Source organism: Eucalyptus grandis, chromosome 3 (genome assembly GCF_016545825.1).
Source record: "Eucalyptus grandis isolate ANBG69807.140 chromosome 3, ASM1654582v1, whole genome shotgun sequence".
In the NCBI taxonomy this organism is placed as follows: Eukaryota; Viridiplantae; Streptophyta; class Magnoliopsida; order Myrtales; family Myrtaceae; genus Eucalyptus; species Eucalyptus grandis.
Window position 1 is genome coordinate 53,307,405 of NC_052614.1, and position 26,949 is coordinate 53,334,353.

Sequence of the window (26,949 nt, forward strand, 5' to 3'; positions counted from 1 at the left end):
GCTCTCATGATAAGAAGGTTCAGAAAACTGAACAAAAAGGGAAGAAAATTCAATTGGAAGAAACAAAGCTCTCAAAAGTTTAAAAATAATTCAGCTGAGGATGATGAATCCAATAAAGATGTGATTTGTTTTGAATGTAAGAAAAATGGACACATCAGACCCAACTGTCCCTTGCTGAAGAAAAAGAAAGGAAAAACTGAGAAGTACAGGAAGACTCTCAAAGCAAAAACTTGGAGTGATACCGAATGTGAAGAGAGTGATGATGATTATGTTAATATTTGTCTAATGGCACAATCAGAATCAGATTCAGATTCTGAGATAGACTTAAACTCAGACAGTGAAATCGAGGTAAGTAATTTAAAAATTCCTACTAAAATCTCTAAATATATTGACAAACTGTAAGTAATTTAAAAATTCCTACAAAAATCTCTAAATATATTGATGAACTATGTCTTAGTCTTAAAACCTCTCTCAAAAATATTTCTGAACTAAAAAGGGAAAATTCTGTATGAAGTAACAGGAGATTGTTTGGAAAGAAAAATTCGAAGACTTAGATAAAATTTTATTACTCTAAAAGAAAATGCAGACTCTCTTTCAAAAGAAAATACACTTTTGAAAAACAATATTTCAAGCATTTCAAAAAAATTTTCTATAGGATCTGAGAAATTAAAAAAGATTCTCTCAGTTCAAAAACCTTATTTTAACAAATCAAGTTTGGGAATGACTGCTGAAACTATCCCTCTAATTGATTTTCCAAAAGTAAAGGAAAGAATCAAACAAAAACTTACAAAAGATTTTTACATAAATCATTTTTAAAAAATCTTTGTAAAACTTGTTGGCCGTAGTGCTCTTAAATGTTCTAAGTGTAATAGCTCATAACACTTTGAAAAAGAATGTCATATGGTTTGGAAACCTGTTAAGACAGGTTTGGGCAAAAACTGTATATTGCACTAACTCCATTGGACCCAATAAAGTATGGGTACCAAAGAAAGTTTGAGTTTCTTTTTTAAATGCAGGTCACTATCAAGAAAAATGTCAAATGGTACTTGGATAGTGGATGCTCAAGACATATGACAGGAGACTCAAATTGTTTCATAAAGCTTATGCAAGTTAATGGTGGAAAAGTTTCTTTTGGTGGAAATAGCAAATGAAGAATTGTTGGTTGCAGAACAGTAAAAATTGGAAGTCTCACAATCAACAACATTTTCTTAGTAGAAGGACTCAACTACAATTGGAAGGATCCAACTGTGCGACACAGGTTTCAAAATCAACTTTCAAGAATGAATATGTTCTGGAACCAGTAAAGACTCCTCTCAGACTTTCACGGAGCAAAGACATGAGAATATCTATCTCTTGGATATCAAACCAGAAAAATTTTAGGCCCTGCATGTTTGTGTTCTTTTTATCTGTTCATGAACAGATTTTCTGTTTTTTTGTTCCTAGGAACAAAAAAAAGAACAAAAGCGCGTTTGTTTGCGTTTTTGTTCAAAATCTGTTTTTTTGTTCCCGGAACAAAATTAAAGCAAAATGAGAAACAAAAAAAAAATTATTATTTTTTGTTTCTCTCTTCGAAGAACAAATTTTCTCTCTCTCTTTTTCTTCTCTTTTTTCTTCTTCTTTTTTTCTTTGGCCGCCGGCCTCGGCCACGGCCGGCGACGAGCCGTCAAGGGCTGGCAACCTTGCCCAGATTCGGCGAGGCCGAGCGTTGCCCAGCCAAGGCGTGGCTGGGTGAGGCTGTCGACCCCCGTCGGCCTCGACATGGCCGGCGACTAGCCAAAAGAAGAAAAAAAAGAAAATAAAAATATTAAAAAATTAAAAGAAACAAAATATATATATATATATAAATTTACCAAACATGTTTCTATTCATTTTTTATTCTTGTGACAAGTTTACCAAACGCGTCTTTTTGGTAAAAATTGTTCCCTGGAACAGAAATAGTTTTTTCTATTTCTGTTCCCTAGAACAATTTTTAAACAGAAACGTTACAAAACGCGCCCTCAATATCTAATTTCAATTCAAGAGGAAGCTAATCTCTGGCATAGAAAACTTGGCCACATCAACATGAAGCAAATAGCCAAGATCTCTACAAAGAAACTTGTTCGTGGACTACCCAACCTGACATACCAAAAATCTGAATTATGCACACCATGTGTGTTGAAAAAATAGGTTAGAAGTTCTTTCAAACCAATAAATCAAGTTTCCACTAATCGTGTACTACAGCTCCTACATATAGATCTTTTCGGACCAACTAGGACTAAGAGCATTGGTGGAAAGAAATATTGCCTAGTAATAGTGGATGATTATTCACAATTTACTTGGGTGTATTTCCTAGCAAGTAAGTCTGAAACATTTTCTTATTTCATAAAGTTTGCTAAGAAAGTATAGAATGAGAAAGGGTATGTTATTTCAAGTATACGAACAGACCATGGAGGTGAGTTTGAAAATCAAGACTTTGCTAAATTTTGTGATGAATCTGGTTTTCAGCATGTGTTCTCCTCTCCATACAATCAAGAACAAAATGTAGTTGTGGAAAGAAATAATAGATCGTTGCAAAAAATGACAAGAACACTTTTAATTGAAAGTAACATTTCTTCTTGTTTTTAGGCTGAAGCGGTTTCTATAACATGTTATATTATTAATAGAGTCTTCTTAAGACCTATTCTGGAGAAAATTCCCTATGAGTTGTTTAAAGGAAAGAAGCTAATTGTTTCCTATTTTCATGTGTTTAGTTGCAAATGTTTTATATTGAAAAATGCAAATGATCGAATTGGTAAGTTCGAAGAAAAATCGGACGAATGCATCTTCCTTGGATATTCAACCACCAGCAAAGCTTACAGAGTATGCAACAAAAAGACTCAATCTGTAGAGGAATCGATGAATGTCAAATTTCAAGACTTTATACAAAATCAATCGATCCAAACTCAACCTGAAGAATCTGAATCTGCTCCAGACTCTACAAAGTCTAAATCCCCAGATACAGCTCAGACTTCAGAAGATCAACAACGAACGATCGTTGTAGAATCAAATGAAGAAAAAGATCAATAGTCTGTCAAACCAACCAACAACTGGAAGCACAAGTCTAGTCATCATTATTGATAAAATTGATGAAGGGATTCGTACAAGATCCAAAAAGCGTGAAGAGTCTAACGCTGTGGCTCTTATTTCTAAAATAGAACCCAAAAGCATAGAAGAAGCTTTAACTAATGAAAGTTGGATTGAAGCTATACAAGAAGAACTCAGGCAATTCAGTATCAAGAATGTCTGGGAATTGACTCATAAACCAAAAGGTAAATCTGTTGTTGGAGCTAAATGGGTTTTCAGGAATAAATGAATGAGAAAGGAAAAGTCATAAGGAACAAAGCAAGACTCGTGGCCAAAGGATATACGCAAGAAGAATGGATAGACTATGATGAGACTTACGCACCAATAGCAAGGTTACGCACCAGTGTCCCTTGCACATTCGTCTTCATTATCAACCCCTCCTGAGTTTCGTGTCTCTAATGCTTCTAAGATAGACTATCTTTATGAAGTCTCTCTTAGTGATGAAACCAAGATTTCAAACCCAACTCCCCTCATGAACCCTTATTCTGCTTTCGCGAAACCAACCTCTTCATTTTCACCCATTCGCTCCATCCGCCAACTTATTCACCAAACCCCAAAGCAAGTAAAAGAGTATGTCCAATCCTCCAAATTCGACCAAATCCTATTCCCGCACTCGAAAAGGAATATTTTGTCACTCTCCGCATCCCTCCGCACTTTCCCGGACAATGGGCTCAACAGGATACACTCATGTCCATTATGGAGCTGTTCGTCTTGCTCTGACTTTCCACGGTCGAAAAGGCTTGCCAGTTGTGGCAAGAGTAGCATTGCTAAACACCAGGTTTTTACAATACCAGCATGCTTGCATCGGTACTATTCAAACTACTTTGAATGCAGGAATAGTCTTTGTCACTCTATATCCCAACTTCAACATCGCTCTTTCAAACCCCCAGTTACTTTCTTTTATGAAAGTTCAAGTTCAACTTACTGGAGCACCTCAAACTGTTGACTCTGTAGCGGCAACACTACATTACCAGATGGTTTATCGAGTGCAGAATCATGCGCTTGATCTCAACTTCAACAATGGTAATGAAGATGCCTTGTTCATATCCATGCAAAATGACCAGGCATCTTGTATCCATGTTCCTAGACAAATTCCAAAGGATACGTTGGCCACACTTCTTCCGTAAACCTGGATTACCAACTATGAAAAGCTACATCAAGACAACAAGCCTTTCCGCCTACGAACTCGAGTTCGTAAGGAAAAAAGATGGAACTGTTTCCATTAAATTTGGCAAGGAAAAGGAAGAAAGTCCTTCTATCTTCCAAACCCTCTTCATGATTGAACCATGTGTTCCTCAATCTATTTCGAGCGATCCAAAGAAGCATGTTAGGCATTTTGATGGTGATGGACATCCTGTTCATTACTATAAAGACAATTATGGTCATTGTTTTTGGGATCCTTTTTGTCAATGTTCTCACTGTACAAATTCCCCCGATGAGGTAGATCCTTTTGCAAGAACCCTACCTCGACGGAAAAGGCCAAAGGATAAGATGTTCCAAAGGTACTTAGACGGAGATTCCTCCGTTGATACTCTTGGTGAATGTGACAAATACCAATTCATGGTTTCTTATACACCACCTCCACCACCAGAGTCTAAAACTACATCCCAGACTCCCGGATCTACCAAAAACACCACCACCATCTCCTCCCCGAAAAACAAGTCCTCTCTCCATTCTATAAGCCAATCCTTAAATGGGCTAAGAAGCATTCTTACCCCCTCGAAATTCCGTAAGAAGTACCATATGCTTCTTCAATTGCTATGTTTCGGGATACCGACTTTCCTCCTCTTGTCAAGGAAAGTTCTAAACTCTCATTCCCCGCCGCAAGAGTTTATTGATCCTCATGGCGGATACCGCCATGTTCCAAAAATTCCTACTCCCACTGATATAGATGAACATGGGAAACAGAAAAAAACCTCTGCCGCCGAAGCTGTTCTAAATTGGCAATCAGAGACTATATTAGCACAAAACAATGCCTTTAAAGCAATTGACTCCAAAATTGGAAGTGTGCAACAAGACCTCCGAAGGTATGATGAAAGTACCAAGAAGATACTTTCTGAATTCCAGAAAAGGCTTCACGCCTTGGAATCAGGACAACATCTTGGGTACCATTATCTCGAAAATCCACAACCCCGTAAATAGAAAAGCTCAAAACCCAAATCCAAATTTTCTTGAAGAAGGAAGGTTCGAGACCATTTGACCCATTAGCACCTCCTGTTAAAACTGGGTATTTACCCCCACCACCTCAAACCTCTATTTTTGCCACTATTCCACCAGATCCTTATAGAAGAGAACCGGATATGGCAAACTTACGAAATCGTATCAAAACCCTGCAGAAGGAAAAGGGGAAAGAAAAGGCATCACCCGAAAAGCACCACCTACAAGATCAAGTTCCATTATTATAAGAGAAAAGCCGAACGATGATGCTATCAAATCCATTAGAATCTTTTCTAAAGGATTTAGGCACCTAGGAACCTGACTCTGTTATCCAGCAGCTTGAACAACTCAGCCCTTTAGTTCAGAGCCTAGAAACACTCAGAAGTGCCAGGATGGAGACGTTTCTAACCTACCCAAGCTGCATTTCTTGAAGGATCCTACCAGGCTGGAGAAGAAGATGAAAATACAAACTGGGCTGAAGAAGAAGCATCACATTTGGCTCATGAACAAGCATCCTCATCGCAAAGATTGAACCAAATCCTCTCACCAGAAGACCTTGAAGCCCTTGAACAGAAGTACGAGGCACATCTCCTAGAAGACAACTCGGATGACTCAGTGTGTAGCTACAATGCTCGTGACGGACGAGACCGTTGAGTCCGTACAATTTCACTGTAGCAAATCACTGTTCAATAATTTCAGGTTATTTCAAACGGATGTCAAAAGTGCATTCCTGAATGGTTTTATCCAAAAGGAAGTCTATGTGGAGCAACATCCCGGTTTTGAGGACTCAAGGAAACCAGACTCTGTATTCAAACTGAAAAAAGCTATATATGGTTTAAAGCAAGCACCTCGAGCTTGGTATAACAGGTTAAGTAAGTTCTTAATCCAAAAAGGGTTTGTTAAAGGTAAAGTAAACACTACTTTGTTTATTAAAAGAGAAAGTAAAGACTTTTTACTTGTTCAAATCTATGTTAATGATATTATTTTTAGATCACCTAACGAAATCTATGCAAGAAATTCTCTAAGTCCATGCAGGATGAATTCAAGATGAGCATGATGGGTAAACTATCTTTCTTTCTTAGACTACAAGTAAAGCAATTGAAGGAATGGACTTTCATTCACCAAGAAAAATATGCTAAAGAACTTGTTAAAAAGTTCGATTTGGAGAATTGCAAAAAGATTGATATACCAATGTCAAGTTCCTTGAAGCTGGACAAAGATGAAGGAGGAAAAAAAGTTGATCATAAGCTATACAAGAGTATCATTGGTTCACTTCTCTATCTTACTACTTCTAGACCCGACATTTTGTTTAGTGTTTGCATTTGTGCCAAATTTCAATCAGATTCCAAAGAATCGCATCTAAGTGCTGCAAAACGCATCATCAAATATGTAGCAACAACCTCAAAGTTAGGTCTATGGTATCCTAAAGAATGAGACTTTACTCTCATTGGATATTCAGACGCAGATCTAGCAGGATGTAGAGTTGATAGAAATAGCACATCAAGCACTTGTCAATTGCTTGACAATATCTTGATTTTCAAGGAAGCAAAGTACTGTAGATCTCTCAACAGCAGAAGCAGAGTATGTGGCTCTTGGAAGTTGTTGTTCTCAAATCTTATCGATAAAATAATAGCTAAGAGACTTTGAAATAGAAGATTCATACACTGAGATCAAATGTGACAACACCAACGCGATTAATCTCACAAAGAATCCAATTCTTCATTCAAGATTAAAGCATATAGAAATTCGACTTCATTTTATTAGAGATCATGTTCAAAATGGAGAAGTCTTGATTCAATTCATTGACTCAAAGAATCAGCTGGTGGACATATTTATAAAACCTCTGGAAAAAAGTCAATTTGAGTCTATTCATTCCAAACTTAATATCTTAAAATCTGAAAAAGCTCAGACTTAGGGATAAAAGTCTAAGGATTCTCAGACTTAGAAGATCAAGATTTTCGACTGTAAGTTATTTCCTTTTTATCTCTCGGATAAAAACTCGAAAAGGTACGAATGCCTATTAATCTACAATTGATTGATGTTATCTTTCCTAATTTTGTAATCATTCATTTTCGAAATAGGAGTTATCTTTTTACAGTTATCTATTTTCAAAAATGCAGTTATTTTTTAAAAATGCATTTTCTATTTTTCCTTTTACAACGTTCCGTATACTTCGTTTCAATTGCTTTATATACTGTTTGTTTTCTTCTGTTTTACTCACAAAACCCTAGAAAGCATAGAACATCACCTTCTCTCTTTTACTCTCTAGTTTAATCCTCAAAGTTTTCATTTTTCTCGCGTAACGAGTTTGGAATCTCTCAAAGACTGTGAGAATGTCTTTCCAAAAAAAGTCTTCAAGGCTTGCGAGCAGGGGACCATAGCATATGCGTGAGGGTCCTACGCACTTTGACCTTACGAAAGAAGAATAATCTCCAAGACAGCAGCAGAGTCCACAACATTCTCAACCGTGTCATACTCCTCAAGCTAGACCTCAGGATGTTCATCATTGAGCGAAAGAAGAAATTATTGAAGATGCAGAACCTGTAAGAACTCAAAAGCCTACCTTTACCTTTAAACTCTACTTTGCCTTGAAGGAGGGAGGTACTCCCTTGAACTTTATTGATGAATTTTTTAAAGAGAAAGGGTATCGAAATGAAACCCACTTTTTGTGAATGATGGAACAATTGGGAGTTGCTCCTGCAGGGTCGGCAAAAAGAGCCTTTGCAAATATTCCAAGCGATCCACGTGTTGGAGAGCCTAATCAACTTGATGGAAATGATGATAACAAGATGTACACTCATTTTAAGCCTAGAATGGGTGTTGCGGTGAATATTCGAAGCAAAAGGACAGATTTGTTTCACTCTGAGGAACACAAGAGACTTTACTCTAAGTTGTTAAACCGAGGGGTGATGAACCCAAGAAGTGTGAATTTTGATTTTCTTGATTCTTTGAACGTGAAGTTGCGAGAGAAATTCACCATACTTCAACTTGAACGATTTTGTTCTGAAGCAACAATGGCTCATCCAGAACTTACTGCATATTTATATTCTAATCTAAGTTTCTTGGATGCGAATAAATTTTCTTTCAGTGTTCGAGACCAGGACTATGTAGTTGATATAGACACATTGGCTAATGTGATTGGAGTAGAGAGAGGGGTATTCCAATAAATTAGTGTGTCTATTGGTCGTGCGACTGTAGAGCTTGTTCGGGATGGAATGGCGGAATGACGAATTTCGTATTTGAGGATGAATGCCTCAAATGTTTTGCTTCACAAAATTGTGATCAATTGCCTTAGACCCAAATCGACCTCAAAGACTGACGTCTCAAATTCAGAAGCAAAGCTGATGTATGCTATCAATGCTGGCAAAAAGTTCTCTTTGCCACACACTATCATGTTTCACATGTATAGATCGATGGTGGAGGACAAAGGCCAACTTCCTTATTCAAGTCTTGTCACTCAGTTATTCAGACATTTTCATATTCAGCCTCCCAAAATCTTATGTGTTCGAACGTGTTATCAAATGGTGGTGGGACTGAAGATGGTTTCCAAAATGCGTCTGAATGAGTTGAACAAAGCTTTGGAGCAATTTAGGGAGAAAACCCCGGTCAAGACTAGACAAGACTCTGTGATGGCAAAAAGGAAAGGCAAGGAGCCGATGATAGCTCCATCCAAGAAAAGAAGAGCACTCATCCTGGAAGATGAAAAAGATGAGGATGATGTAACCATTTCTGCTCTTGCCTTAAGAAACCTTCAGCGTTTTGTTCCAGAGTCAAAGGAGAGAGAGGATCAAGACAAAGAAGAGACGGATAAAAGAAGTGAACAGAGGGAAGCATTGAGAAAAGCAGCAGAGGAAGTAAGATCAGCAGAAGAAGAGGAAAGAGGAGAACAAGATCAACATGTCGCGGAGGCCGAGACAGAGCATGAAGAATACTTCTCTCCACCGGAAGGCAATGAAATAGGGGGAGCTGCAGAAAAAAGAGGTACTTCTTCGCTTGTCTTCACTAGTGATGATGTTAGTCGTTCACCTGCAGATCCAGAAGAAGTATATGCCTCTCAATTCCTTGAAGAAGGTCATGAGATTTCATCTCCATATTTGGGTGCTCATACTGAAATGCCATCATGTGCTAAAACTATACAATCTTACCATGCTGAAACAAGCACTTAAACTGATACCTCAGCAGACTTTCGAAGATTGCTTGATGTTCTTTTGGAGATGCAAGGCCAGATTTATGCTTTGGGATGCAAAGTTCAGAATATGCGGAATGCCAATCAAGCCTCTTCAGTTTCGTTGCTCAATCAAGTTCAGGCCATTTCTCTTCAAATTCAAGCAACTGCCAAGGGTCAGGAAGTAGATCAACTGAAGGAGGACTTGAGAAAGCTGGAGGAGATTGTCCAGTCGATGGGAGATTTCCAGCTTGTTCGTGTTCCAAAGCAATCTTGATTTTATTCAAATCTTTATTTCGTCTTCTTTTTAATGCTGACAAAAAGGGGGAGAGATCTGCAAATTTGACTCACTCTTATTTGACTTTACTTTTGTTTGGTTGTGACTGGCTTGGACTATGTTTTGATGGTTTAATCTGAGGTGTTTTGATCGCTTATTGCTTGCAATATCTTAAGCATTGTTGATATTCTCATGGCAAAGATAGTTGTTTTTACAGGACTAACTCATTTCCTGTGGATGTAGATTCGATACTATCTTTATTCTAATCCATTTATCTTTTATGAGATATCTTTGTTTGTTTGAGTATTGTAGGTCAAAAGAATTCAAATCTGCAGGAAAGTTTTGTCACCATCAAAAAGGGGGAAATTGTTGGAGAAAACTTCCTTATTTGTTTTGAAGCTGACAAAACGTTTCCATCAGTTCAGTCTGAAGACTTACAGATCTTTCATCAAAATCTAAAGATTAACAGACTGCCAGACTCAAGATTTAAAGTCTACCCTTATTGACAGTTTCTAGACCGTCGAAGAAAACTTATCCAGAATCGAGTATTTCTTTAAGGATTTGATTCGAGCGGCTAAAGAAGATCTTTTGGCTGGAAATAACATCTCAAGATCTTTTATTCGATTTGAAATTAATTCGAGTAACTTGGATCCGTTGATTAGGCGAAGTATACTTGGAGGGTTCTACTTATGGAAACCAAGATTCTAATTGTATGGGCGAGCAGGATTGGTGGGCTATCATCACATTCCTTAAATAACTCGAGATTTCCCTAATTGATTATGTCCAACGAGTAGATTGAAAGAACTCCTTTGGAAGGTGCCAACGGTTATAAAGGCATGGAGGGGTATATAAGGAGGATGCTCTAGTTGTTTAAAGTAGTGCGCGATAAATAAATTTCAAAGTCTGAAGCTCCTTATTCTTTACTGATTCAATTGTTGAGTGTAAATTTTGTACTCAAAAGAGAGTTTAGATTCTTGTGAAACCTTAAGGAAGTGTAGCAGAGTCTCTACACTGTGAAATCAAGGACGTGATATTGTAACGACTCTTTTGATTCATAGTGAAATCCAGCTGGTGGGCTGTCAGTGCGAGAGAGTGGATGTAGGCTTGGATTAAGCCGAACCACTATAAATATTGTGTTCTTATTCTCTTCCCTGAACTCTTTTACTTTGTTCATAACTCTACTTGATTGTTAGAATCTATTTTCATCTTCAAAGTCTACTGTTAAATAGACTCAGGTTAAAAGTAACGTTTTATACTATATTATGCAAAAAGTTGTTTGTGCATCTATCCACCCCCTTTAGGTGCTTGTACTAGCTATCTCAACATAGTGGTACTATGTATTGTATTGCTATGGAGTGAAAAAGCTAGAAGCTGCTGTAGATGTAACTTGTTTTCAGCGGAACTAATGGCAATTTGCAAGCATGCATTGTTCGTCTGAAATGTTGTTCTCATGGTGATATCAAATTCTCCCCCAGTTCTATGCTCTTCATGGGGCCAGAGCATAGAAACATCATGAAGATAAACATGCCAACCTGGGCTTGAATCTCTCTCTCTCTCCATCACTCATTGTGGGCGCACGCCCGCCTGCCTCTAGTTTGGTCGAAACTGTTTATTTTTGTGACTTTCCTGCCATTACATTGCCTTTTGTTGTATCATTTTTTTTTTGGTCAGACTTTTGTTGTATCATTTACGGCAGCGATCCTTTGCTGCATTACTGGCCTTGTCTTGCAAGTTCCATTCTTGCTCCCACCCGGCGAAATGCATAATACCATCGACCGTCTCCTGAACCCACTGTGCCGCCTGGAGATTCTTGAATCTTTGCTAATTGTGCCAACCGAGCAGGTTATGCATGCGGTGGGTTGACTACAAATTCCTACATTATAGGAGAGTTCTGGTCCGATGATGTCAAGTTGATCTGCTGTGTTCCTCTATTATTTGTGACAGAGATCATGCGTTTGTGTTGGGCAATAAAGGGTTTTCCTTTTAAACAGAGAGAACATGGACAAAAGCCGAGAACTTTATCTATCTAAAATGTTACAAACACATATGTACGAGTATATAGATAACTTGATATAATTCTTAGATTTAGTTATGAAAATACTTAGATAACTTGATATAATTCTTAGATATAGTTATCAAAATACTTAGATAAGTTGATACAATTTGAAACGAGGTTCTATTTTTACTACCATACTTATTGTTGAAAAGATATTATAAAATCCGGTAATAGCATAATTTTGAATATATGTGAAAATATTTAGAAGAATTGATTTGACTTTGTTATAGAAAGTTGACGACAAGACTATAAATGGAGAGTTAGATTGTGCATTTTGCTGTTAATTAGGGATCGGATTGAATATTTCACAATTGTTCAAGGGCTTGTGGTGACTTTCTCCTTGTTTGATGAAATCTACAATCAAATATTTAAAAATAATTCAAGGACCATCTTAAATGAACTAAAAATAATTACACATTAGACTAAATTTCATGAATTATTATGTAATACAAGATTTGATTATTTGCGGTATCTCTAGCCCAAATTTGTTTAAGGAATTTGTAGAGATTCAATTTGGTCGATTAATCTCCGAAAACAGATGCCGAAAAAAAAAAGGAATCCATTTTTTTTAAAGACTAAAAGCTTCATTAACTCAAAAAAAAAAAAAATTGCGCCGAATTGTTATATAGATTGAAAAATCAGTAGGAAACTGTCGCCCAATTTATCCGTTTTTTCAGGAATCCGCTCTAAATAATAAAGAGAAGATCCGACGGCAGAAAAGCGGGTCCGACCCTGGGGATGGCCGAGCCACCGTCCGATTCCCCGAGTCAGCTGACGGCCGTCGTCGGTCTCCTCGAATCGATCGATCTCGGCCCGACACGGCGTCGCCACCCGCCGGACGCCGCCGCGCTCGTCGCCGGACTGTCCCGGTGCATCCGCGCCGTCGATCCCGAGCTCAGCCTACCGTCGCCTGAAACTCTAACTCAAGATAACATCAGGCAATCTCTCTCTCTCTCTCTCTCTCTCTCTCTCGTGGGCGTATTGCTTCTTGCATTTCCAGTTTGATTTACAGCTCCCTCTGTCGACATTCATGGCGAGAGATGGAAGAAAGGACGTTTCTTTGTTTGATCCGTTGGTTCGTTTAGTGGGATGATAATTGATGGCAGTGACACTACATGGGTTGGTGAACCCTCTTGAGTTTCACGTCATATCACTGCTCAGAATGAAGTTTGCGCCCTGTGTTCTGAGGTTGTTTGATTGTTAGAGAGCATGCATTCCTTTCTTTGATATGAGTTCTGAGGAAAGCTTGAGTCTTGACCAATGGCTGCTTGGGGTATTTTGCCAAAAATCCTGTCTTTCTTGCTCAAGTAAATTAGTTTCTTTTCAGGGAGTCGCCTCGATGTAGTTTATGTTGCCCTCCGTTTACAATTATGTCACAGGGTAAATGGGTATTCAAATTGAACTTTTTCCAATTGCATTTATGGCTTCTGTTATTGTTATTCAGGGAAGCGAGTCATGGTGTCGAAGAAGCTTTAAAATTGTTAAACTGCCCACACCCTCTGCAAGCTTCAGACATTTACAGTCTTGAAGTCGGAAGCGTGTATCCTGTTGCACGGTGGCTTGTCAATCATGTTCGGATCCGCATTGGAGTTACGGGGGATGAGGTGAGTTTGGCTAATTGGTGCTGTGCCATGGTTCTGAACTAGTTCTGCATCTTTACATGCTAATGTGGCTTCTTTTCTGTTGTAAATTAAATCACTCTTGCTACTAAGATCATGCCATCTTTGCTCTAGAGACACCCATAATTATCACACAGGACTTTTTGCTAAAGATCAGGAGAATCCTCTTTGGCAGCTTGATGGTGGATTAGGTGCTGCAGGAACTACTTTTGAGTCTAGATACAGCGATCCAGAGGAAAAGGTTAGTGAGATGATATAACGGTTGGAGCTCATTAATTCGGATTCATGCAAGAGATTAACACTTATTTAGGAGTACTTTCTTCAAAAGGCAGAAGCTCTTTTCTCTGTTTCCTATGGTAGCCAGATTCATCTGGTGGTAACTTTAGTTTTCTTCTTCTCCTGGCCAGAAGCTGATGAGAATGCATATTTTAGAAGAGATGCAACTCTTACACGAGAAAATCAGGGCAGCAAAAGTCGATTCTGTGGTTCGCCGATTAATGTTGCTCATGAAGTCACTGAAGGTGTATATTCTCCCTCTACTATGTGGACATGTCTCTAAACCATTTTTTAATGCTAATGCATTTGTTCCTGGACCAACTGCTAATTTAGCCTCGAATCAATGTCAATTTTCATTTTCTGGGGTTTGGCCAGCATGTGGATGTCCTTCCCTATTCTCTCATCATCCGTCATGTATTTTTTACCTTTTTTCCACCAATAGTCTTTTGCTCCCATTTTTACATTACGTAATGGGAATGGCTGCAGGTATTGGAAAAGAAAGAATTGGATTGCCAATCTGATAACATTGCAAAGAAATCAGATTTGGAAGCCAAGATTATTCACTTGGAGGAGAAAATAACCAACAACTGTGATAGCAAGAGTCTCCATGATGATTTAGATCATTGTATTAGCATATCACTGGAAAAGTTGCACCTTGCAAAGAAGGTATTGGGTCTTATTACTACCCTTGAGGACTTATGTCATCTGATCGTATATTTTGGTCCACTGCCAGAATGTCGCCAATCCATAATTTCTTGCACATATCTGATCAGCACGTATTTTTATTTTGGTTGCTGATCAACACGTTTGAGTCATGGTGATTAGTCAATGATTGAGCACAATAGAGGCTAGTTGATGGAAATCCATCATGGTGGTCCATCTATGAATTGGAATGTACTGCAGGGTCCGAATCACAAGTGATAGCAATATATGGATCTTCTTGACTACCTGGGATTCTGATGTTCTTTTTTTCTGTTAGCCAAGGAGTTTTTATATTACTGTGTGTTCATGTTCATATTTTCTGCGAAAGAATTTTGGCTGATGCTTTCTTCTGCCATCCCTTTGTAACTTGTACGGATTATAGTGAGCAGAAACATAATGGAAGTTCTTTTCTCTTGGGGGCCCTTTCTTTAGTTCAATGGATGGGACGAATAGTGTTTGAGATGAATTGCTAATTAGCTAGTACAGTTCACTGCTTATCCTCTCTGCTTGTTGTGAACTTAATTTGGTCTACCTTTGGAATTTGACATTGGATGGCTCTAATCAAATCTCGTCCTGTCATAAGATTTTGGTCAAGATGTCTTCTTTGATTTTATGTTCATGTTGTTATAACAGTGCATGCAAATTTTCTTACAAGACCGCAATGATTATGATTAAAGAAAATAATGGTGTATCAATTGGGTAAAATTTGTCTTGGGATTTTAAATCTTTCATGTTTTCTGATGTCTATCCAGTAAACTGCTGCCATCGACCAAGGTGTAGCATTTCTCTGTGTGTGCAGTAGAGCAATTTAATATCCTTCGGCCTTGGGCCCAATTTTGGCAGGCAACCTTTTAGTGCTGGATTTTTTCAAGAGGATATTGTTTTTGTTATGATTTCTTTTGCAGAATGCAGTACAAATGACTTGCTGTTGCATGCCTGATTTTATTTGGTCCAAAGATATAGCTTAGCTGTCATACCTTTTGAGCTTATTTTGTCCTGCAATTCTCATTTATGGTGCATAATGTATTCCTGATGGTAGGAACTAGCGGCTAGACTGAGGATGTTGTTGTCTGTAAGGCGGCAACTTGAAGATGTGCCTTCCCAATCGGAACTCATTCAGTATGTTCTCTCTCTCCCTTGCCTTACTTTTGTCTTTTAGATTTCTCTAGAATCTATGATGCGCTGGTCTACTTTTATCACCCAGATTTTTCAATTTTCTTTTGGCTCCTGATTTCATTGTCTTGATTCAATAGACGAGTTTTATCATTTCCTAGTCCTTACTCTGGTGCCCGTAACAGGTATTTTCTTTATTTAGCATTTGTAGTCTGTGTCAAAATCATAATATGGGTTATAAATTGATATAGTGTGTGCTGGTGCTCCAACACATCTAGCCTTTTCTCCTTTGTTGTTCTTTTCCTGTCTAACTGAAGATCAAACTCTAGTTTTCTTCTTGTTCTTCTCCTTGAGTGCAGTTAGTAATGTTCTAACATGAAAATATGAATTAAGCTATGGATCCTGCACTGATGAGATATGTAGATCAAACTACTCGCAGTGGTGAGATGAAATACTTAAAATGAATCGTCGGCATGCATTGGATTACCAACTATCTAAAGAAAACATTAATCCCAACAAGTTAACTGATCCTACCAGTAAGGGACCTTAAAATTGTGATTTAGACATCATCTAGGGATGAAACTATAGGGAGTGATGGGGGTTACAGGAAGTACTTCATGTTTATTCACGTTAAAGGGTTCTGAAACTTTTATTGACAAACAGGCTTGCCTTATATCCAATTATTGTCAAGCTAAAAAACTATTCTGCTGACAAAGTAGAAGATGTGAGAGATTTTGCGGAGAGGTTGCTCAAATTTTTGAAATTTCGGGAGATTATCAACTGTTTTTAAAGTTTAAACTATTAGATGAAAACATGATTGGTTTATTATCATAACTCTAACATTACCACTTTTTCATACTCTTAACATTTAGGGGGGCCATTTTTGTCCCCCAATATAAGAACGTGATTTTTTATGTCTACATCTGCACTATGGATGTAGACATAAAAAATCACGTTCTTATATCGGGGGACAAAAATGGCCCCCCTTTTTAATGTCCAAAACATATATCATGAACCCGTACTTGAGGGTATAAACGGGCCATTGTTGTCTTTTCCGTTCAAGCGATCATTCATGGCAGCAACATGATTAATGATGCTTACGTGTCATGCTGACTCGTCACTTTCTATTTTTTTTAAAATTAAATATAAATGTTTTTTCAGCTAAAAAATAATTTTCACTTAACATTAAAAGAAAAAAACCAGTTGAAATAGAAGAGGAGTGAGGGGAAGGGGTAGTGGCCGACGCCATCCTTGAGGGCGGCATTGGCTGCAACGACATCTTTTGTTGACATAATTAGTTGATGCCATTGTCATTTGGCCATAGGACAGAGTAGTCAAAGGCGACTGCAGAGAGAAGTGCCATTGGTGTTTGTGGTTGGGTGTGGATAGAGGCTGAATATTTGACAGTTATGCATGATAAAATTTACAAACAAATTGTAAGTGTGTTAATGGAACACCTGGATCATCGAGCTAAGACCACTCTTAATGGAACACCAGCACTCTAATAGTCACCTCTTTGCTTGCCCTTGTAGCCTCGGCAACCATTCTGCTCCATCAATGACTGCTCTCGCAACCTTTTTGCACTAATTTATAGCCATTTTGAACCTCCCAGATTTAGTTATTCAGTATAAAATTAAGCCAAGCCATTTTTGCGTGACATGTTGCGGTTGACACTAGCCTCAAGGGCTGTATCGACCACCGCTGCTGGCCCACCCCCTTCCCCTATCTCATTCTACATCCATTTGCCTTTGTTTTTCCTTTAATCTTAAATAAATATCATTTTTTTAGTTTAAAAATGGCATCTTATGTCAACTGCCTCATAGGATCACTTGTGTGGAAAATACAACAGTGGCCCTTTTTGTTCCTTGAGCACGTGATTTTTTTTTTTTTGAAACATTCAAATTGGGGCCATTTTTGTCCCCTAGGTACAAGTTCGTTATTTTTTTTTTTTTTTAAATTTGAGACTTGGTTCTTGTCAACCTGCTGAAATTGCACTGCATCTTTTATGCTCAAAATTACCAACTTAATGTTGTCTCTCCTTACTATCTCCCCAGCAATGCCAAACATCATAGGTTGTAAAAGATTTTGTGGGACCACTATCAATAGTTCTAAATGATTAGATTGTTGGATGAAGGTGTGGTATAAATATTTAAAGACTTCAACACCCCTACTCGTGCATAGGCTGGATTTTGACACAACATTAAAGCATGTAAATATATAGTATGGGAAGTAAATAAAGGCCTGGAAGATTTGAACTCAGAACTTGCTGTTCTGTTGCCATTAAAGATTTTATGGAACCGTTGCTAACTGTTTTAAAAGTTTAAGTTGTTAGATAATGGCGTGGTTTTAATGTTTAAGTTCTTACAGGAGGATTTTGGGTCTTCTCTTCTCCTTTTAAGTATTTCTACTACTTGTTAACTTTAGATAGTTGATCCTGTTCACATGATGATTTGCTTCCTAATTCCCTCCTGAAACAAATTTGCTGTGCTGGGCATTGTTAATGTGGTTTAAGTTTTAACTATCAGAGTGGATCAATCTGGGTATGGTTTAAGGGTAAACTTCTTCCCTCAGTATGAAAGTATGTTCTTTAAGGATTGGTAACAAAGTGCTCTTTGCAGGTATGAACACCGCTTTTCTGAGTTGAATATAAATATTGAGGTGAGGAATTCATTTTTTGAGGCTTTGCTTCTATGTATCTTGTACATTATATTGGTATAACTATTCTTAGTGCTGACACTGCAATTACAATTCCTTTTGTTTGTTAATTTACAGGAAATTCATAGACAAACCCGTAAATACTATGCAACATATAATGCACTTTTGGAGCTTAAAGAGCTAATGCTGAAGGAAACATCATTATTGAATTCGCTAAATTCCCAGGTATAATCACTTGAAGATCTTGATTAATATTTGTCAGTTCCCCCTCATCTTCTGAAGTGCTCCCCATGTCCTCTCCTGTAATCATTCTATTTTACCAGCTATCTTCTCTTCTTTCTTTGAGTCTCATGAACGTTGCCTCAAGTGAGAAGTATCTAGCTGCAGTGAAATTCATTTTGAAAGGGCTCATGGGCCCCCATAGATTTCTCTTTTAGCGAAGCCCTTAATTAGTATTAGAATTCTAAAGGAAGTTATGACTGCATATACTGTGTTAGAAACTTCCAGTGAAGTTCCTCTTAAACATGGTTTTACGTACTCTTTCTAATGGTTTATATCACAAACATAAGCTTTTGGTTGGTCATCAACTTTTTCACAGTTTTATCTTCCCTGAAACTATTTTGTTTATAATTCCATTCAGTTTCAAGATGCCATAAGTGATACTGCTGGTCGCCTGAAACTTATTGACTCCACGGGAGGAATTCTGAAGGGCATAAAGCAGGTAACATTATACACAAACTTTGTGCCTTCTCCTCCTCTGGCTTGGCTTAGAGTTAATTTCACTGCATGAAGTTGCAACACGGATTATACGATACTATGTGCAATTTTTACGAACTATACATCATTGCTGTATCTTCAGCTAAGTGACAATTGAACAATCGGTCTTGTGCTGAACGTTCTATGGTCGTGTTTTCAGAAAATAAAAGAGATTGCTGTTGCCATCTTTCAGTTGCATTTTCTTGCTGGTTTATTCTTGTCACCTCTCTTTGAACATCTCTACACGTCTACGTCTTCTCTGTTTCCTGTAAAGGGTTGGATGCCTTATTATTTAAAAGAATATATTTGGGGATGTCAACTTGCATAAATAGACAGTTTCTTGGTAGAACTTTTTTCCATTTAATCTTTTGTGGGAAGAAAGATAATTGGTGCTGATATGTTTCTTTTTAGTTTTGGTACTCTGTTCATCAATTGATCTTTATCCTCATGTTCGTGTTTGGTTCTCTTACAGCACCCACCTAATTGCGATTGTTCATCAATTGACTTACACATCTACTAATACCACTTTCTCCAGTTACTACTTTTATATATTTTCTGATGCTCATTGGGAGAGCTCTACAGGCGTGATGAAGTTTTGAGAAAATTTTTGATATCTTGGGTGTTGGAAGACTTTTGGGTTGGCTGAGCCTGAGATATGTCAGTCTTAGACGCTTAAACTATGTGTTGTAAAATGAGGCCCATGACAAACTTTCTCAAAAGAATGGAGAAAGCTATAAATCAGTTTTATTTCTTTTTTCCTTTGGCAGTTTTTTTGGATTAGGCAGCACAGACAGATTGTGTTGTTATGCAGAAGCTACAGAAAGTGCAAGAGGGGATCCAGGCTGATCAGAGAGTCTGCAATACACTCAGGGAGAAGTATGCGGCAGCAGCAGCTAGTCAGAGACGCGGTTCTAGTCTGTTAAGAGCTCTTCAGGTAACCACTTGCGCCAGAACAGTAACTAACTGAAGTACACTGTTCTTCCTCATCTTCGTGCCCACACTGAAATGTGTTCTTAAATATAAGGAAGCCAAATGTGTTCTGTTTTCATGTGTATAGAGTCGGATCCCATAGTCAGGGGTTCTTGTGATGATGCTATGGAAGGTTATTACTGCCTTTTAGTTTTTATGAGGTCATTGTCTACAGTGGCAGACACTACAAATGAACAATCTTTCTACAGACATATTCTTTTTTACCATGGTTTTGCCCTATCTTGGGACCTCTCTGTGAAGTTGACATTATAAAATCACTTAGTCCCTTCCTTGTAGTTAATTCACCTCTTTTTAGTGGATCCAAGTAATATTGTAGCTCCAAATAAAAGAGGAAATGGTTCTTGGCCTAGTGGCGTTCAGGGATAATTTGATCTGTATAGGAAGAGGGATGCAGATCATCCATTTTCTAAGGAGTCTCTTGAGGAACTAATGTTCAGGGTGCAATCAAGTTATATCGCCACTTGTTTTATAATCTTCTATCGACTGGGTAATTGGCACTGAGTAATTTAATTACAATCTGATCTCTCTTCTTTCTTACTGCTTATTTAGAGAAACCGTGGAATAAATGGCATATGTTTGAAAAATTAGTAGATCTTTTGGGAGGGAGTGATGACAAATAACCCTACGGCAAAGAGAAACTATTCTCACACACGTTTTTCTTTTTAAAATTATTGTCACCAATCAATACCAATTCATTGTGCGTATCTTGTTTATGTTAGTTGTGTTCTGTTCAAGTTTCATAATCCTTGGCTATACATTAGCTTAGTCTAGTACATTGCTTCAAGATCTTATGATAGTTAATTCACCCAAAGCCTAAATTAAGACACCTGATATCCAGGAGGAAATTGCGAGAAACCAGAGACTTAAGAGTGAACTTCAGTCCAGAAATGCTGCTACACCATGTGAAGTCAAGGTGATAGGAAGTTTATGAAGTCGTGGAACTAATACGAGGGTGCACCTTTGGTCAAGATGATTCACGTGACCTGTGTACCGCATGCCTGCGTACGAAACTAGTAGTCTATGCAATGCAGGATTGAGGCTACGTGCATCTGGTCATCCTGAGATTCCTCAATGTGGGGGCATCATGGATTGAGGGTCCCAGTTAGCATGTTCAGGTAAATGATTGCAGATTATATGGAGCGACATAAGTGTTTAGTTACTTTTGATTTTAGGTCAAGGCCTTAAATTGTCGTGTATGGTTTTCAAAGCCAGCACAAAAGCCAATTATCAGGTTCTGAATGATGTGAAATTATCTGGATACAACCTTTCTTACCTTTGATAATTATAACATGATTATTTTAGGACATTTTTCTTTGCTTCCCCTAATCTTTATGCTATACTCCGTCTAAGATGACTATCTTTGGATCGTCAATTTCCTAGTCATCTCTTCTACCATTGGTCAACATGAATCTTCTAAGTCTTTCTGATAGTCATGTCTTTTATTCCAAACCGAGCTAAGTGATAAGAATATCTTTACTTGTGACATCTTTTAGTTTATGGGTTTAAAATCTTTGTGGATTTGCATTGATCTGATATTACATTACATGATTGAAGAGGGTGCTAGCTAGCGAATGAATTTCTCATGTCAAGATGGGGTGATTTGTCCTATTCTGAAAGAAATATCTTATTGCAAAAGGGTTAAAGAGATTGTTGTTCACTTGTCTTTGTACTAGAAATTATTAAGCCTGGTACATCTGTTGCCTTTTGGCATCAGGACAATAGGGGCAACACTAACGACACTTAGCCTGACGTCCCATCATATGCATATGTTTTCTTCTGTAGACACACTGAATTGTGTGAGGGGACATGCAAGTGCCATGTTGTCCACCCTACGTGACAAATTAAAAGAGAGCTTTTTCATTGCATTTTTAATTTTCTTTTTTTGGCTGCATATTCTTTACTTAAGTTAGCTCAGAAGAACTGCAATCCATGCCAAGCTTCGTTCCTGTATTGCACATCATCCTTTGAAATGGTCCTTGATTTAAGGAGCAAAGTGTTTTGTCCATCATGCACCAATCAAGACATACAGCTTCATAATCAACTGTGCTCAACATAATGGAGTAGTTATTAGAGACAATGAAATCATCCATATCTGAGCAATATGCCAATCATGGATGATAAGTGCGCCTTCTTAAGATGCTGCTTTTTGATGCTCTTGAAACTCCTTTACAAAGGACAAATTTTGGGTGGGCCACGGAATTAGGCAAAAAGAAATATTTATAGCATTTTCCCCTGACTCAGGGCAGACACATGGGCAACTGGAGTCCTTTTAACGACATGTCATTTTTTAAGGTCTCCTTAGTTGTCAATAAGTTTAAAGACTTTGGAAATCCTCAGAAAAGGACAACATAGCATCACCTCTCCCCCACCACCATAAAATAAAGCAGAATATAATAGAATAAAAGACATGTAGAAGGGGGGCACAAAGCCAGACACTTCCAAACTCCCCAGAAAAGGACAAGAAAGAGGAGAGTACAAAGAAGAGCAAAACCTCTCTGGTCTTGGAAGATGGGTTAGTAAGCAAGAACAATACTGAGAATGGGAAAATGAGAAGACTCAGTCGTCTTTAATTAACAAAAGTTTATCACATCACTTAGTATACCGATTCACGAACTTATGTTAGTATGCTCAGTGTTATTCTTGTCCCTTAACATCATAAGCTCAATTCCACGGTTTCACAAGGTATTATCAATTTCGGTATTTCTTAATTCAGGGGAAATCATATTTAGGGGAAATCTTAGATTTACTCGCATGAGATAGAGCAAAAGGCTTGTTAGAGAAATAAAAATAGAAGACATGCAATCACAAGGTGAAGAGAACAATGTTAAGACTTTGGATCTTCTTTCATTTCTTATTCCACTCAAAAGGAATGCCGCGTCCATCTCCAAAAGGATTAGATTAATGCAATGGTATTATTAATTAATTTTCTCCCTCATACTCCATTAAAAACACAGTTTCAGAAGCTTTGGCCTATGTTCCAAACTCTTCCATGGTTTAAATACGATCAACAGACAGAACATAAGAGACCAATCATTCTAGTCGCACATCGCACATGCTTTTCCCTTAACTCAGCGTACCAGAAACTTGTCACTTCACTTTGTACCATGATTATTGCAATGAATTCTTGAATTTGCATGGAATTTGGCCACGAGATAAGATTGCCATACCATAGATTCCATATTAAAGCAAGAAACTCCGTTTTTATCAAGATTCTTTTGGACTGATGCTAAACTTGGCTTGTGTTGGAGGTATTCTACTTTATGATTCGAGCCTTCCAGGTGCTCACGGAACCCTCAATCTAATTAATGGTGTTTAGCTTGCAAGGACATGTCAAGAAAGATAAAGTCATAAAAAAAAAAACAACTATTATCATCATCATTACATCCCAAAGACTCACTTTGATCCGCTAATTCAATCATTAGAAGAGAGCCTTTGGAATGATATTGAATCAAATTAATTTAATTTATTTTGTTATAATTTTTTGGTAATAGAAAGTAAATCGAACATGGATATGAGATTTATCTTTTTCATTAGCTTTTTACGTTATTAATTGTTATAACCATCAAAGGTTAAATCATATACATTAACTTGAAGTGTATATTTAATCTTTTGTTTGATTACCTAAGTAACTACTTATTAGAATGTTAGGTAGATTTCAAATTGAAATTTTGGTTGTTTATTGCATGCGTAATTTATTTGACCAAAAAAAAAGTTATAGATCGCGTAAGTTGACCCATGATCCCCACAAAGTCCTATGAAAGGACTTGTAGCCAAAGGAAGGCGAAGACAAGTTTGACTATGCAACTTGTCGTGACAATTTATTTATCTTCTTTATTTGCCCCTCGTATATCGTCCCTCTTTTTATTTATTTATTTATTTATAATTAAAAAGCACTTTGCCCACTAAATTTGAAGGTTAATAAATAATTTGTTATCATGACATTTGAATTTTGGACCTTAATTAGCCTAGACTAGTTCTAACAAAATATAGGCAAATCATTCAATCACAAATCATTGATTGGGGTTCACTCATAAAAAAATGCGAGTATGAACCCAAAATTCCTTTGGCTGAGAAATGCTTCAATTTGAATAGGGCATTACCGCTTTCAAATAAAGTGTAGCCAATCAATTTGTGGAGGCTCAATTGATGAACCAAGGCTTTTAGTTATTTGCCATTCTTAATGTTAGTTACCTTTGGTGTCTTTCTTGCATAAGATCAAGAAAAGATGGCTGTGATAAGGGTGAAAATTTAATCGAATTCAACTCAGGAGCTAGACCAAACTGGCATGAAACCACTGGTTTGAGGCCTAGTATAGGAATAGCTAGTTTGGTTTCCTAGAACCATCTAGGACCGGTTCAATCACCGATTCCAAGGCGAGAACCACTAGTTCTACTTAGAAATCAATTCAACTAGTTCAGTTCCTAAAGTTTCATTTAGAAAAAAAAAATGGAACGCATCAATAATTGAGTCATGATTTTTAACAAGAACAAAGATGATAATCACTTGAAACTGAATGCTACTGAAGTAAAATGCTTCAACTTGTGTGTGTGTGTGTGTATAGATATATCATAAGAATTTGCCTTTTTAATTAAAATGGGACGGTACCAGACCTTAAAAGGCGGTTCAATCTGATTGGAACGAGCACACATCCGTCCGAAAATCTCTTAAAGCGTGGCAATCGCATCTTGTCATCATTCGTTGATGCTTGACAAAATAAAAATGTGCCCACTACTGTGGCGGTGGAGAAATTCCAATCGCTGAACAAGAGGCTCTCTTCGTCTCATCGTCACATGGGTTAAGAAAGATCCGAGCCCCAGCATGATGTGAAAACGTGTCTGACTGTTTCTTTGTCCTGATCTTTTCCTTTTGATTTGTAAACATGAGGCGGACGCAGTTGACAAAGAGTTTTCTTGCGGACCGTTTATATAATTAGGATTCCAACCAGCAGGTTCAGGACAATAATTCACACCTCAAATGCTTCATTTAGGTTACAACGACTTCAATTTCCACCCGCTGAAGCTTTGCAAATTAACTTCCATATGCATAAACATAGAGCTTTTGTCTTTTTCACGAGCGGCTATCCATCGAGACACGTGCGCGTTTACATTATTTATGGAATAATCATGCGTCACGCGTCTGACTAGTAACTAATAACAAAGATCATACTTTACAAAGAAGACGCGCCTGACTAGGAACTAATAACAAAGATCATACTTTACAAAGAAGACGACGGAAGGGGCAAAAAAGAACAAAGACAATAGTTAATTCTTTATCATCTAATCCTAATCATAGAGAGTGCCTTGTCAAGATTCTTGGCCTTCATCTGAACGTAATCCTTCACCGTGACGGACCGGAACCGAGCAGCGTCCTCTCGGCCTGAGGACTGTGTGAGTCCATGTATAGGGCCGACGTGAAAATCCGTCGGGGGTCCGTAAAAGTAACCGACGGTTAGCCGGTGCCTCTTCTCACTTGGGATCACCCGGTGAACGACACTAGGGAACATGGCATTGGACATGATGTGGAGCATGTCGCCCAGGTTCACCACAAGTGCACCGTTCATGGGAAACACGGGAACCCAGCCTCGGCCTTCCATGTGGACTTGGAGCCCATGTGCGCTGTGGTTTTGGTGAAGAATTGTCAAGAGGAAGGTATCGGTGTGCGGTGCGAGCCCCATGGCCTGGCGCGGATCGGGACACCGCGGGTACGAGTTCAGCTGCAGCGCAGTGCAGGCGTTGCTCCGGAGCCGCGGCCAGTCGACATCGTGCTCAGATATGCCGAGGTACTTCAGGATCATGGCGAGTAGTCTCTCTGAGAGCGCCTTCATTTTGTCCTGATAGTCTTCCATTACTTCACTGTTGTACGTGACCCCAAGAAAACAAGAGAGGACAAAAACATAATGATGCCCAGTACAAGCAAGATCGATAATGCTAACGATACCAAGACAAGTCTATTAAATCTGCATAAAACCAAGTTTTGTAAATACATTTTTGTATTTATAGCATTATTCATAGTGGAAATCACTCCTTCACTAAAATAAGAAAGTAGTATTGAGCATATTACAAGCTTTCGCTGGAAGTGGCTTATTAGATCTGCAAAAGCGATAAAAACCTACGAATTTTTTAGCATCACTCCGTAGTAAGCTTGAATAACAAGTTCTCTAATCTTTGATACATATGCAGCTCCCTCCCCTCTTTTAGCTCTTTGATTTTCAGGTTCACTAGAATCACAAAGTCGACTACTTTCTGGAGGAGTATCTGAATCTCTAGAAAGAAGGAAAGAAGACTATTCAATTTAGTAATCATGCAAGTAAGTATATAGGGAAAAATAGGTAGCTAATCTTTTTAATTTGCCTTTGGTGCTAGAATGGTATTGAACTAGGTTCAGGAGTGAAGTAGAACACCATATTCCTCGCACTCAAAGAGTAATTATCTACTTATTGGTTTATAAAGACTTTTTAAATTATCACCAAAATTTAATGAAAGATTTCTCCAGCCAAACCCTGGTTCTTCCTAGTCATGCCTAAATAAACCATCTACCCACTCATCACCTTCTCCACGTGCATGAACTGACCATGCATGGAAGTTACCACTCACCAAAACTTGCGATACCCATGAGGCCAAACCTCCCTAGCATGCTCCAATGGCGATCCCATCATGGTAAACCCTTCATGCCACATGAACTTGTTGAAGAACGGTGCGATCCGAGCGACGCCATAGCCTGTAGCTCCACTGGGGGACCTGAGGGCCTTTACCTTGGCTCTCGCGGGGAGCGTGAAAAACCGCCAGGCTTGCGACTCAACCTCCCTCAGAAGACTTGAAGGGATTCCGTGGTTAGTGACCTGGAATATGCCCATAATTTTGCATGCATGACCGGCCATTTCGATCGCATCCGGGCTATCAAGATCGATGGCTGGAATTGAGAAGTGATCGCCATCTAAATTGAACATCCTCCTTGTAGACTCATCGTCCGATTGAGGCCATGAATGCGATTGCGGCACTTCTTTAACAGAATCAAAGTCTATGGGGATGATGTGCTGAAGATGGAGAGGCGTCTCTGTGTAGGCTTTAGAGAGAGTAGCCAT

At 38.2% G+C, this 26,949-nt stretch overlaps 2 protein-coding genes across 7 annotated transcripts; one reads left to right on the top strand and one right to left on the bottom strand.

The window, feature by feature from the left end:
• Positions 1-12,414: 12,414 nt before the first annotated feature.
• On the top strand, positions 12,415-21,186 carry LOC104430564 (coiled-coil domain-containing protein 93). 6 transcript variants are annotated; one of them, XM_010043309.3, is made up of 11 exons: positions 12,415-12,695; positions 13,202-13,361; positions 13,534-13,617; positions 13,784-13,897; positions 14,139-14,318; positions 15,394-15,473; positions 18,086-18,125; positions 18,240-18,347; positions 18,763-18,843; positions 19,646-19,812; positions 20,707-21,186. In XM_010043309.3, exons 1-10 carry the CDS (start codon positions 12,496-12,498, stop codon positions 19,799-19,801), a joined length of 1,203 nt encoding a protein of 400 aa, XP_010041611.2. In that variant the 5' UTR covers positions 12,415-12,495; the 3' UTR covers positions 19,802-19,812; positions 20,707-21,186. The 6 variants fall into 6 exon arrangements, with proteins under 6 accessions (XP_010041611.2, XP_010041607.2, XP_010041609.2 ...); XM_010043305.3 differs by having other exon boundaries at positions 19,690-19,812; XM_010043307.3 differs by having other exon boundaries at positions 13,552-13,617; positions 19,690-19,812.
• Positions 21,187-24,948: 3,762 nt separating this feature from the next.
• Positions 24,949-26,949, bottom strand: LOC104437721 (gibberellin 3-beta-dioxygenase 1). The gene is made up of 2 exons (XM_010050729.3): positions 26,462-26,949; positions 24,949-25,720 (listed from the first exon to the last, which is right to left on the bottom strand). The coding sequence occupies exons 1-2, from the start codon at positions 26,947-26,949 to the stop codon at positions 25,141-25,143; spliced, it is 1,068 nt and encodes a 355-aa protein (XP_010049031.2). The 3' UTR covers positions 24,949-25,140.

What these genes read in the sequence shown, in the direction of transcription:
- LOC104430564 (XM_010043305.3), top strand. Translation starts at nt 12,496, where the DNA reads ATGGCCGAGCCACCGTCCGATTCCCCGAGTCAGCTGACGGCCGTCGTC. An exon ending in TTGGAGTTACGGGGGATGAG is followed by an intron (nt 13,362 to 13,533) that starts GTGAGTTTGGCT and finishes GCTAAAGATCAG; the next exon opens with GAGAATCCTCTTTGGCAGCT. An exon ending in ACAGCGATCCAGAGGAAAAG is followed by an intron (nt 13,618 to 13,783) that starts GTTAGTGAGATG and finishes TCTCCTGGCCAG; the next exon opens with AAGCTGATGAGAATGCATAT.
- LOC104437721 (XM_010050729.3), bottom strand. Translation starts at nt 26,949, where the DNA reads ATGGCTACTCTCTCTAAAGCCTACACAGAGACGCCTCTCCATCTTCAG. An exon ending in CATGGGTATCGCAAGTTTTG is followed by an intron (nt 25,721 to 26,461) that starts GTGAGTGGTAAC and finishes CACGTACAACAG; the next exon opens with TGAAGTAATGGAAGACTATC.